This window comes from Oncorhynchus kisutch, linkage group LG2 (assembly GCF_002021735.2).
Source record: "Oncorhynchus kisutch isolate 150728-3 linkage group LG2, Okis_V2, whole genome shotgun sequence".
Taxonomy (NCBI): domain Eukaryota; kingdom Metazoa; phylum Chordata; class Actinopteri; order Salmoniformes; family Salmonidae; genus Oncorhynchus; species Oncorhynchus kisutch.
The window spans coordinates 66,391,440-66,405,059 of record NC_034175.2 but is presented as its reverse complement, the minus strand read 5'-3'; the positions used below and the strand labels follow the sequence as shown (position 1 = coordinate 66,405,059).

The 13,620-nt window shown below is 46.1% G+C and overlaps 1 protein-coding gene across 5 annotated transcripts in view; it reads left to right on the top strand.

Moving 5' to 3' along the window:
* Positions 1–13,620, top strand: part of LOC109905043 (guanine nucleotide exchange factor DBS) — a 96,696-nt gene that overhangs the window by 69,680 nt on the left and 13,396 nt on the right. For all 5 annotated transcript variants that reach the window (XM_031800068.1, XM_031800071.1, XM_031800070.1 and 2 more), the window contains exons 12-19: positions 5,867–6,058; positions 7,530–7,689; positions 9,928–9,992; positions 10,126–10,199; positions 10,932–10,998; positions 12,917–13,032; positions 13,154–13,223; positions 13,452–13,544. In XM_031800068.1, coding sequence (XP_031655928.1) covers positions 5,867–6,058; positions 7,530–7,689; positions 9,928–9,992; positions 10,126–10,199; positions 10,932–10,998; positions 12,917–13,032; positions 13,154–13,223; positions 13,452–13,544 — 837 coding nt within the window. The remainder of the gene's footprint in view (positions 1–5,866; positions 6,059–7,529; positions 7,690–9,927; positions 9,993–10,125; positions 10,200–10,931; positions 10,999–12,916; positions 13,033–13,153; positions 13,224–13,451; positions 13,545–13,620) is intronic.

Sequence of the window (13,620 nt, the reverse complement as noted above, 5' to 3'; positions counted from 1 at the left end):
AGGTCAGGGTTTTGTGATGGCCACTCCAATACCTACCTCTTAAGCCATTTTGCCACAGCTTTGGAAGTATGCTTGCGGTCATTGTCCATTTGGAAGATCCATTTGCGACCAAGCTTTAACTTCCTGACTGATGTCTTGAGATGTTGCTTCAATACATCCACATCACTTTCCTCCTCATGATGTCCTCTATTTTGTGAAGTGCACCAGTCCCTCCTGCAGCAAAGCACCCACACAACATGATGCTGCCACCCCCGTGCTTCATGGTTGGGATGGTGTTCTTCGGCTTGCAAGTCTCCCCCTTTTTCCTCCAAACATAACAATGGTCATTATGGCCGAACAATTATATTTTTTGTTTCATCAGACCAGAGGACATTTCTCCAAAAAGTACGATCTTTGTCCACATGTGCAGTTGTAAACCGTAGTCTAGCTTTTTTATGACGGTTTTGGAGCAGTGGCTTCTTCCTCGCTGAGCGGCCTTTCAGGTTATGTCAATATAGGACTCATTTTACTGTGGATATAGATACTTTTGTACCTGTTTCCTCCAGCATCTTCACAGGGTCCTTTGCTGTTGTTCTGGGATTGATTTGCACTTTTCTCAACAAAGTACATTCATCTCTAGGAGACAGAACGCGTCTCCTTCCTGAGCGGTATGACGGCGGTGTGGTTCCATGTTGTTTATACTTGCGTACTATTGTTTGTACAGATGAACGTGGTTCCTTCAGGCGATTGGAAATTGCTCCCAAGGATGAACCAGACTTGTGGAGGTCTACAATTTTTTTTCTGAGGTCTTGGCTGATTTCTTTTGATTTTCCCATGATGTCAAGCAAGGAAGCACTGAGTTTGAAGGTAGGCCATGAAATACATCCACAGGTATACCGCCAATTGATTCAAATTATGTCAATTAGCCTATCAGAAGCTTATAAAGCCATGACATAATTTTCTGGAATTTTCCAAGCTGTTTAAAGGCACAGTCAGCTTAATGTATGTAAACTTCTGACCCACTGGAATTGTGATGCAGTGAATTATAAGTGAAATAATCTGTCTGTAAACAACTGTTGGAAAACTTACTTGTGTCATGCACAAAGTACATGTCCTAACCAACTTGCCAAAACTATAGTTTGTTAACAAGAAATGTGTGGAGTGGTTGAAAAAATGAGTTTTACTGACTCCACCCTAAGTGTATGTAAACTTCCGACTTCAACTGTACACACATATACTGTATATATACACACAGACTGTATGTACAGACACACACACACATATATAGTACCAGTCAAAAGTTTGGACACACCTACTCATTCAAGGGTTTTTCTTTATTTTTTACTATTTTCTACATTGTAGAATAATAGTGAAGACATCAAAACTATGAAATAACACTTATGGAATCATGTTGTAACCAAAAAAGTGTTTTTATCAAATCTAAATATTTCTTACGATTGAGATTCTTCAATGTAGCCACCCTTTGCCTTGATGACAGTTTGAGAGACTCTTGACATTCCCTCAATGTGCTTCATACTGCTGCAGAGGATAAGTTCATTAGAGGTACCAGCCTCAGACATTGCAGCCCAAATAAACGCTTCACAGAGTTCAAGTAACAGACGCATCTCAACATCAACTGTTCAGAGGAGACTGCGTGAATCAGGCCTTCATGGTCAAATTACTGCATAGAAACCACTACTAAACAGTCCCTCCAGGTTTTCATGGTTGAATTACTGCATAGAAACCACTACTAAACAGTCCCTCCAGGTTTTGGCAATTTTTTGTGTGATTTCTGAGGCCAAACCTGATTGATTTTGCGGCAGCTTTTCTGAAATTCTGCGATACATTTTGCGATGTTTTTTTCACGTTAATTTCATATACAGATAAATAAATAAATAATAAAAAAGTTATATGTCTTTCTAATAAGTTGACTTCAAAATACTTGAGATTGTGATTTTTTCGTAAGGTCAGAATATGTGATTTTTTTCTGAAGGGGTCGTAAGGTCAGAATATGTGATTTTTCTGAAGGGGTCGTAAGGTCAGAATATGTGATTGATATGTACTATTGCATTTTTTCTTATCCAGAAAAGTCCGTATTAGCTTTTGTGATCCATATTAAGTTTTTCAGAGAGTTTATAACGGCAAAGCTGACAAATTACACTCAGTGCTTTGAGCAGCGCTCTCCATAGACAGACTGGGGAGAGCAGAGTGTCGACCACCCTACTAAAGCCAAGGTTAGACTGGGGAGAGCAGAGTGCCCACCACCCTACTAAAGCCAAGGTTAGACTGGGGAGAGCAGAGTGCCGACCACCCTACTAAAGCCAAGGTTAGACTGGGGAGAGCAGAGAGCCGACCACCCTACTAAAGCCAAGGTTAGACTGGGGAGAGCAGAGAGCCAACCACCCTACTAAAGCCAAGGTTAGACTGGGGAGAGCAGAGAGCCGACCACCCTACTAAAGCCAAGGTTAGACTGGGGAGAGCAGAGTGTCGACCACCCTACTAAAGCCAAGGTTAGACTGGGGAGAGCAGAGTGCCCACCACCCTACTAAAGCCAAGGTTAGACTGGGGAGAGCAGAGTGCCGACCACCCTACTAAAGCCAAGGTTAGACTGGGGAGAGCAGAGAGCCGACCACCCTACTAAAGCCAAGGTTAGACTGGGGAGAGCAGAGTGCCGACCACCCTACTTAAAGCCAAGGTTAGACTGGGGAGAGCAGAGAGCCGACCACCCTACTAAAGCCAAGGTTAGACTGGGGAGAGCAGAGTGTTTACCACCCTACTAAAGCCAAGGTTAGACTGGGGAGAGCAGAGTGCCGACCACCCTACTAAAGCCAAGGTTAGACTGGGGAGAGCAGAGAACCGACCACCCTACTAAAGCCAAGGTTAGACTGGGGAGAGCAGAGTGCCGACCACCCTACTAAAGCCAAGGTTAGACTGGGGAGAGCAGAGTGCCGACCACCCTACTAAAGCCAAGGTTAGACTGGGGAGAGCAGAGAGCCGACCACCCTACTAAAGCCAAGGTTAGACTGGGGAGAGCAGAGTGTTTACCACCCTACTAAAGCCAAGGTTAGACTGGGGAGAGCAGAGAGCCGACCACCCTACTAAGGCCAATGTTAAACTGGGGAGAGCAGAGTGTTTACCACCCTACTAAAGCCAAGGTTAGACTGGGGAGAGCAGAGTGCCGACCACCCTACTAAAGCCAAGGTTAGACTGAGGAGAGCAGAGTGCCCACCACCCTACTAAAGCCAAGGTTAGACTAGGGAGAGCAGAGTGCCGACCACCCTGCTAAAGCCAAGGTTAGACTGGGGAGAGCAGAGCGCTGACCACCCTACTAAAGCCAAGGTTAGACTGGGGAGAGCAGAGTGCCGACCACCCTACTAAAGCCGAGGTTAGACTGGGGAGAACAGAGAGCCGACCACCCTACTAAAGCCAAGGTTAGACTGTGGAGAACAGAGTGCTGACCACCCTACTAAAGCCAAGGTTAGCGGAGTTAAAGTTTGAGTAAAACGACACTCACCTTGATTCTTTCAGAGCTTACCACACTCTTCCATGCTCCACTTCAGTCACAGTGGTCTGCCGCTGCTGTGGGAACTGTTCTGACATTCTCATATGCTTTGCTTATTCGAAGTGACTGTTGATTGTTGAATTTCTTTGTTGAATTGGGCCATTTTCCATGGTAACAGCGCAGTAATTGGTCAAAATTACAAACCCGCTTTTGATTGGACCCTTTTATGCGCTAAAAGTGCGGGGATTGGTCAAAATTGCGAGCTCTCGCATAATATGCGCTGATTGGGTGGGCAAAAAAGTATTTAGTCAGCCACCAATTGTGCAAGTCTTCACAAGGTTTTCAAACACTGTTGCTGGTATTTTGGCCAATTCCTCCATGCAGATCTCCTCTAGAGCAGTGATGTTTTGGGGCTGTTGCTGGGCAACACGGACTTTCAACTCCCTCCAAAGATTTTCAATGGGGTTGAGATCTGGAGACTGGCTAGGCCACTACAGGACCTTGAAATGTTTCTTACGAAGCCACTCCTTCGTTGCCCGGGCGGTGTGTTTGGGATCATTGTCATGCTGAAAGACCCAGCCACGTTTCAACTTCAATGCCCTTGCTGATGGTAGGCTTTGTTACTTTGGTCCCAGCTCTCTGCAGGTCATTCACTAGGTTCCCCCGTGTGGTTCTGGGATTTTTGCTCACCGTTCTTGTGATCATTTTGACCCCACGGGGTGAGATCTTGCGTGGAGCCTCAGATCGAGGGAGATTATCAGTGGTCTTGTATGTCTTCCATTTCCTAATAATTGCTCCCACAGCTGATTTCTTCAAACCAAGCTGCTTACCTATTGCAGATTCAGTCTTCCCAGCCTGGTGCGGGTCTATAATTTTGTTTCTGGTGTCCTTTGACAGCTCTTTGGTCTTGGCCATAGTGGAGTTTGGAGTGTGACTGTTTGAGGTTGTGGACAGGTGTCTTTTATACTGATAACAAGTTCAAACAGGTGCCATTAATACAGGTAACGAGTGGAGGACAGAGGAGCCTCTTAAAGAAGAAATTACAGGTCTGTGAGAGCCAGAAATCTTGCTTGTTTGTAGTTGACCAAATACTTATTTTCCACCATAATTTGCAAATAAATTCATAAAAAATCCTACAATGTGATTTTCTGGATTTTTTTCTCTCAATTTTGTCTGTCATAGTTGAAGTGAGGAAAATGTTGAAAATTACAGGCCTCTCTCATCTTTTTAAGTGGGAGAACTTGCACAATTGGTGGCTGACTAAATACTTTTTTGCCCCACTGTGTATATATATATATATATATATATATATACATATATACATACACACACACACACACACACACACACATAAAGTCAATCAAATGAAATCAAACACACACACACACACACGTACTCTCACACACCACCTCATGAACCTCTAAAAACTCACTTTCCCTCTTTCTCTCTCTCTCTCTCTCTCTCTCTCTCTCTCTCTCTCTCTCTCTCTCTCTCTCTCTCTCTCTCTCTCTCTCTCTCTCCCTCTAAATTCAATTCAAATCAAGGGGCTTTATTGGCATGGAAAACATGTGTTAACATTGCCAAAGCAAGTGAGGTAGATAATATACAAAAGTGGAATAAACAATCAAAATTAACAGTAAACATCACACATACAGACATTTCAAAACAATAAAGACATTACAAATGTCATATTATACATATATATATATATATACAGTGTTGTAACGATGTACAAATGGTTAAAGAACACAAGGGAAAATAAATAAGCATAAATATGGGTTGTATTTACAATGGTGTTTGTTCTTCACTGGTTGCCCTTTTCTTGTGGCAACAGGTCACAAATCTTGCTGCTGTGATGGCACACTGTGGAATTTCCCCCAGTAGATATGGGAGTTTATCAAAATTGGATTTGTTTTCGAATTCTTTGTGGATCTGTGTAATCTGAGGGAAATATGTCTCTCTAATATGGTCATACATTGGACAGGAGGTTAGGAAGTGCAGCTCAGTTTCCACCTCATTTTGTGTGCAGTGTGCACATAGCCTGTCTTCTCTTGAGAGCCAGGTCTGTCTACGGCGGCCTTTCTCAATAGCCAGGCTATGCTCACTTAGTCTGTACATAGTCAAAGCTTTTCTTAAGTTTGGGTCAGTCACAGTGGACAGGTATTCTGCCGCTGTGTACTCTCTGTTTAGGGCCAAATAGCATTCTAGTTTGCTCAGTTTTTTTGTTAATTCTTTCCAATGTGTCAAGTAATTATCTTTTTGTTTTCTCATGATTTGGTTGGGTCTAATTGTGCTGCTGTCTCTCTCTCTCTCTCTCTCTTTCTCTCTCTCTCTCTCTCTCTCTCTCTCTCTCTCTCTCTCTCTCTCTCTCTCTCTCTCTCTCAGGCTGCTAAATGGTGTGGTGATGGCCTCTACCTGCTGGCCTCCCAGCCCGTGGACAAGTGTCAGTCACATGAAGGGGCGGAGTCAGCGCTGCAGGAAATGGAGCGTTACCTAGATATGGCGGGGCACAACAAACTAACTGATCCTAGCTCCATCTACAGTGATTACAAGACAGTGCTCAACCAGGACTTCAGGGTAAGGGGATCCAGCTCTCTGACATGAATCCATGTCTGGATATCACTAAAATCTGTCATCATAACGTCAATAAGTCAACGCAAATAAAATAAAATAAACAGCTGTCAACACCTGTGAGTGTCCCACAGTAATGTTGCTCCTTGGTCCTCTGCACTCCTCTCTCCTTTCCTCTTCTCTCCTTCTCTCATCTCCCCTCTTTCCTCTCCTCTCCCCCTTTCCTCTCCTCTCCTCCTCTCATCTCCCCCTTTCCATTCCGCTCCTCTCATATCCCCTCTCCTCTCCTCCTCTCATATCCCCCTTTCCTCTCATCTCCTCTTCTCATCTCCCCTTTCCTCTCCTCTCCTCCTCTCATATCCCCTTTCCTCTCCTCTCCTCCTCTCATATCCCCTTTCCTCTCCTCTCATATCCCCTTTCCTCTCCTCTCCTCCTATCATCTCCCCCTTTCCTCTCCTCTCCTCCTCTCATATCCCCTTTCCTCTCCTCTCCTCCTCTCATATCCCCTTTCCTCTCCTCTCATCTCCCCTTTCCTCTCCTCTCCTCCTCTCATCTCCCCCTTTCCTCTCCTCTCCTCCTCTCATATCCCCTTTCCTCTCCTCCTCTCATATCCCCTTTCCTCGCCTCTCATCTCCCCCTTTCCTTTCCTCTCCTCTCATATCCCCTTCCCTCTCCTCTCCTCTCCTCATCTCCCCTCTTTCCTCTCTTCTCATATCCCCTTTCCTCTTCTCTCCTCTTCTCATATCCCCTTTCCTCTTCTCTCCTCCTCTCATATCCCCTTTCCTCTTCTCTCCTCCTCTCATCTCCCCCTTTCCTCTCCTCTCCTCCCTTCATCTCCCCTCTTTCCTCTCCTCTCATATCCCCTTTCCTCTCCTCTCCTCCTCTCCCCTCTTTTCCTCTCCGCTCATATCCCCTTTCATCTCCTCTCAACTCCCCCTTTCCTCTCCTCTCATATCCCCTGTCCTCTCCTCCTCTCATCTCCCCCTTTCCTCTCCTCTCATCTCCCCCTTTCCTCTCCTCTCATATCCCCTCTTTCCTCTCCTCTCATATCCCCTTTCCTCTCCTCTCCTCTCCTCCTCTCATCTCCCCTCTTTTCCTCTCCGCTCATAACCCCTTTCCTCTCCTCCTCTCATATCCCCTTTCCTCTCCTCCATCTCCCCCCTTTCCTCTCCTCTCATATCCCCTTTCCTCTCCTCCTCTCCTCCTCTCCTCCTCTCATATCCCCTTTCCTCTCCTCTCATCTCCCCCTTTCCTCTCCTCTCATATCCCCTTTCCTCTCCTCCTCTCCTCTCATTTCCCCCTTTCCTCTCCTCTCCCCCTTTCCTCTCCTCTCATCTCCCCATTTCCTCTCCTCTCATCTCCCCCTTTCCTCTCCTCTCATCTCCCTCTTTCCTCTCATCTCCCTCTTTCCTCTCCTCTCATCTCCCCATTTCCTCTCCTCTCATATCCCCTTTCCTTTCCTTTCCTCCTCCCTCAGGACCAAATAGATAAAGTCTTTCAGAAGCAGGTATCCGTGCAGGAGATGTTTGAGAAGAGGATGGTCAGTCTGAAGAAGCTGGCAGCCAAACAAACCAGGCCAGTCCAGCCTGTGGCCCCAAGGCCTGAAGCCTTCATCAAGTCCCCACTCTCCTCGCCAGGTGAGCCCCGACATATCACATGTCCTTATACATCACCACTCCTTACATACCACCAGTCCTTACATACCACCAGTCCTAACATACCACCAGTCCTAACATACCACCAGTCCTAACATACCACCAGTCCTAATATACCACTAGTCCTTACATACCACCAGTCCTTACATACCACCAGTCCTAACATACCACCAGTCCTAATATACCACTAGTCCTTACATACCACCAGTCCTTACATACCACCAGTCCTTACATACCACCAGTCCTTACATACTACCAGTCCTAATATACCACTAGTCCTTACATACCACCAGTCCTTACATACCACCAGTCCTAATATACCACCAGTCCTTACATACCACCAGTCCTAATATACCACCAGTCCTAACATACCACTAGTCCTAACATACCACCAGTCCTAATATACCACTAGTCCTTACATACCACCAGTCCTTACATACCACCAGTCCTAATATACCACCAGTCCTTACATACCACCAGTCCTAATATACCACCAGTCCTAACATACCACTAGTCCTAACATACCACCAGTCCTTACATACCACCAGTCCTAATATACCACCAGTCCTTACATACCACCAGTCCTAATATACCACCAGTCCTAATATACCACCAGTCCTAACATACCACTAGTCCTAACATACCAACAGTCCTTACATACCACCAGTCCTAACATACCACCAGTCCTAATATACCACCAGTCCTAATATACCACCAGTCCTTACATACCACCAGTCCTAATATACCACCAGTCCTTACATACCACCAGTCCTAATATACCACCAGTCCTAACATACCACTAGTCCTAACATACCACCAGTCCTAATATACCACTAGTCCTTACATACCACCAGTCCTTACATACCACCAGTCCTAATATACCACCAGTCCTTACATACCACCAGTCCTAATATACCACCAGTCCTAACATACCACTAGTCCTAACATACCACCAGTCCTAATATACCACTAGTCCTTACATACCACCAGTCCTTACATACCACCAGTCCTAATATACCACCAGTCCTTACATACCACCAGTCCTAATATACCACCAGTCCTAACATACCACTAGTCCTAACATACCACCAGTCCTTACATACCACCAGTCCTAATATACCACCAGTCCTTACATACCACCAGTCCTAATATACCACCAGTCCTAATATACCACCAGTCCTAACATACCACTAGTCCTAACATACCAACAGTCCTTACATACCACCAGTCCTAACATACCACCAGTCCTAATATACCACCAGTCCTAATATACCACCAGTCCTTACATACCAACAGTCCTTACATACCACCAGTCCTAACATACCACCAGTCCTAATATACCACCAGTCCTAATATACCACCAGTCCTTACATACCACCAGTCCTAATATACCACCAGTCCTTACATACCACCAGTCCTAATATACCACCAGTCCTTACATACCACCAGTCCTAATATACCACCAGTCCTAATATACCACCAGTCCTAACATACCACTAGTCCTAACATACCAACAGTCCTTACATACTACTAGTCCTAACATACCAACAGTCCTTACATACCACCAGTCCTTACATACCACCAGTCCTAACATACCACTAGTCCTAACATACCACTAGTCCTAACATACCACCAGTCCTTACATACTACCAGTCCTTACATACCACCAGTCCTTACATACCACCAGTCCTTACATACCACCAGTCCTAACATACCACTAGTCCTAACATACCACTAGTCCTAACATACCACTAGTCCTAACATACCACTAGTCCTAACATACCACTAGTCCTAACATACCACCAGTCCTTACATACTACCAGTCCTTACATACCACCAGTCCTTACATACCACCAGTCCTTACATACCACCAGTCCTAACATACCACTAGTCCTAACATACCACTAGTCCTTACATACCACCAGTCCTAACATACCACTAGTCCTAACATACCACCAGTCCTAACATACCACTAGTCCTTACATACCACTAGTCCTAACATACCACTAGTCCTAACATACCACTAGTCCTTACATACCACTAGTCCTTACATACCACTAGTCCTAACATACCACTAGTCCTTACATACCACTAGTCCTAACATACCACCAACATAGAGTTAATGCTCTTTTAACTGGAACAGTCAATGTATATTTAGATACGTGTATAGTGTCAATTTCCCACCTCATGTCCGCACCTCTCTCTTCCTCTGCGCCATAGCAAAGAGAGTGCTGGAGAAGAGTTGCTCAGAGGGAGACTCTGTGAATGGGGTCAGCAGTAGAACAGTAAGTAGAGGGTCCTCTTACTTTGGTCAGTCTTTTACTGTGGGGTAGTATTGTCATACCAGTAGTATATATGTTAAATGAGACACTAGCTCCAGTCATTTCAGTAGATCCTCATCCTATCCTGTGTTTTCAGGTGGAGGGCCAGCTACAAAGCAGCAGAAGTACCTCACTGTCAGAGGAGGACGAGAACCTGGCCATCCTCAGAAAGTAAGTTCTGTCTGTGTTCTGTCAGCTGTGATGATGTATGATGGCTAGTGTCTTAGTTATGTCTGACCATCTGTCTGTATTGAGTCTTTGATGTTTCTCTGTGTTGTGTTGTTTTCTCTGTGTTGTGTTTCACCCCATAGAAATAAGAATGATAAAGGCTCCCTAGTCATCTGGTGTCTGTATCATGTATGGCCTGTGTGTAAGCTATAGCATCTGTCTGTATTGTTATAATAGAATTATGTCTGACCCGTCTGTATTATTATAATAGAATTATGTCTGACCCGTCTATATTATTATAATTATGTCTGACAAGTCTATATTATTATAATTATGTCTGACACGTCTATATTATTATAATTATGTCTGATAAAGTCTATATTATTCTAATATAATTATGTCTGACACGTCTATATTATTATAATTATGTCTGACAAGTCTATATTATTATAATTATGTCTGACACGTCTATAAATTATCATATAATTATGTCTGACCCGTTTAGATAGGCAAAATTCTGGTAACTTTCCCAGAATTCCCAGTTTTTCCAAAAACATAGTGGGAGGATTCCGGATTTCCTGTTTATTCCTTCTCAATCCCAGGAATCTTCCAACTGGGATTCCTGAAAAACCTAGGAATTTGGGGAAAATTACCGGAATATTGCAACCCTAATCCTGTTTAAATCATGCCCGACCTGTCTATACTCTGTCTGACCTGTGCTATGTCGCTCTGTAGACATGTAATGAATGAGCTACTGGAGACAGAAAGGGGGTACGTGGAGGAACTGCACTGTGTCCTACAGGTGTGTATCCCTCTCCCCTGGACCATATGAACCGTCAATCCCTCTCCCCTGAACCATATGAACCCTCAATCCCTCTCCTCTGGGCCCTATGAACCCTCAATCCCTCTCTCCTGGACCATATGAACCCTCTACTCTGAACCATATGAATCCTCAATCCCTCTCCCCTGGACCATATGAGTCCTCAATCCCTCTCCCCTGAACCATATGAACCCTCAATCCCTCTCCTCTGGGCCCTATGAACCCTCAATCCCTCTCCCCTGGACCATATGAACCCTCAATTCCTCTCCCCTGGACCATATGAACCCTCAATCCCTCTCCCCTGGACCATATGAACCCTCAATCCCTCTCCCCTGGGCCATATGAGCCCTCTCCCCTGGACCATATGAGCCCTCTCCCCTGGACCATATGAGCCCTCTCCCTCATATGAACCCTTTATCCCTCTCCCCTGGACCCTATGAACCCTCAATCCCTCCCTCAATCCCTCTCCCCTGGACTCTGTGAACCCTCTATCCCTCTCCCCTGGACCATATGAACCCTCTCCCCTGGACCATATGAACCCTCTCCCCTCTCCCCTGGACCCTATGAACCCTCAATCCCTCTCTCCTGGGCCATATGAACCCTCTCCCCTGGACAACATGGAACCTCAATCCCTCTCCCCTGGACCCTATGAATCCTCAATCCCTCTCCCCTGGACCCTATGAATCCTCAATCCCTCTCCCCTGGACCATATGAGCCCTCTCCCCCATAGGAACCCTCAATCCCTCTCCCCTAGACCATATGAACCCTCTCACCTGGACCATATGAACCCTCTATCCTTCTCCCCTGGACCCTATGAAACCTCAATCCCTCTCCCCTGGACCCTATGAATCCTCAATCCCTCTCCCCTGGACCATATGAGCTCTCTCCCCTGGACCCAATGAACCCTCAATCCCTCTCCCCTGGACCATATGAACCCTCAATCCCTCTCCCCTGGACCAAATGAACCCTCAATCCCTCTCCCCTAGACCATATGAACCCTCAATCCCTCTCCCCTCTCCCCTGGACCATATGAACCATCAATCCCTCTCCCCTGGACCATATGAACCCTCAATCTCTCTCCCCTGGACCATATGAACCCTCAATCCCTCTCCCCTGAACCATATGAACCCTCAATCCCTCTCCCCTGGACCATATGAACCCTCTATCCCTCTCCCCTGGACCATATGAATCCTCAATCCCTCTCCCCTGGACCATATGAACCCTCAATCCCTCTCCCCTGGACCATATGAACCCTCTCCCCTGGACCATATGAACCCTCTCCCCTGGACCATATGAACCCTCTATCCCTCTCCCCTGGACCATATGAACCCTCTATACCTCTCCCCTGGACCATATGAACCCTCTATCCCTCTCCCCTGGACCATATGAACCCTCAATCCCTCTCCCCTGGACCATATGAACCCTCAATCCCTCTCCCCTGGACCATATGAACCCTCAATCCCTCTCCCCTGGACCATATGAACCCTCTATCCCTCTCCCCTGGACCATATGAACCCTCAATCCCTCTCCCCTGGACCATATGAACCCTCAATCCCTCTCCCCTGGACCATATGAACACTCTATCCCTCTCCCCTGGACCATATGAATCCTCAATCCCTCTCCCCTGGACCATATGAACCCTCAATCCCTCTCCCCTGGACCATATGAACCCTCTCCCCTGGACCATATGAACCCTCTATCCCTCTCCCCTGGACCATATGAACCCTCTCCCCTGGACCATATGAACCCTGTCAGTCCTCTTCACCTGTGTGCATCTGTCCTAAGTATTCAGCTTACCCTCTCCAAATAATGAGCTCAATCATTGGAGGCGCTGGTTCACAAAACTGACCTGAGATCTGTCTCTAGGTCATCCTAAATAATCTTTCTCTGTGTATTTCAGGGCTATGCCTCAGAGATGGACAATCCAGCCATGGCCAGCCTCATGCCCGCTCCTCTGCAGAACAAGAAAGATGTGCTATTTGGCAACATGCCAGAGATCTACACCTTCCACAAGAGGTAAACGAGCCCCCCCCCCCCCCCCACCCCCTAGTGGTTAATAATGGTACTTACACAGTGATAGAACTACTGTCATTGTACTAACTGACTGATCATCTCTCTGTTTCTTGTCATCTTCCAGGACCTTTCTGGGGGAGTTAGAAGAGTACCAAGGCTGCCCGGAACTTGTGGGTCGTTGTTTTCTGCAGAGGGTGAGGGATTGGAGATATGTTGTGTCTAAATCACTAGTCTGATTGTGAAGCAGGGGTATTCCTCTCTTTTCTTTATTTTCTCTCTCTCTCTCTCTCTCTCTCTCTCTCTCTCTCTCTCTCGCTCTCTCTCTCTCTCTTCTCTCTCTTCTCTCTCTCTCTCTCTGTCTCTCTCTCTCTCGCTCTCTCGCTCTCTCGCTCTCTCGCTCTCTCTCTCTCTCTCTCTCTCAGATGACAGACCTGCAGATCTATGAGAAGTATTGTCAGAATAAACCTCGCTCTGAGAGCTTGTGGAGACAGTGCTCCGACTGCACCTTCTTCCAGGTACACACCTTTTACACACCTCCCCTTAGGTACACACCATACATACACACCTCCCCTGAGGTACACACCATATACA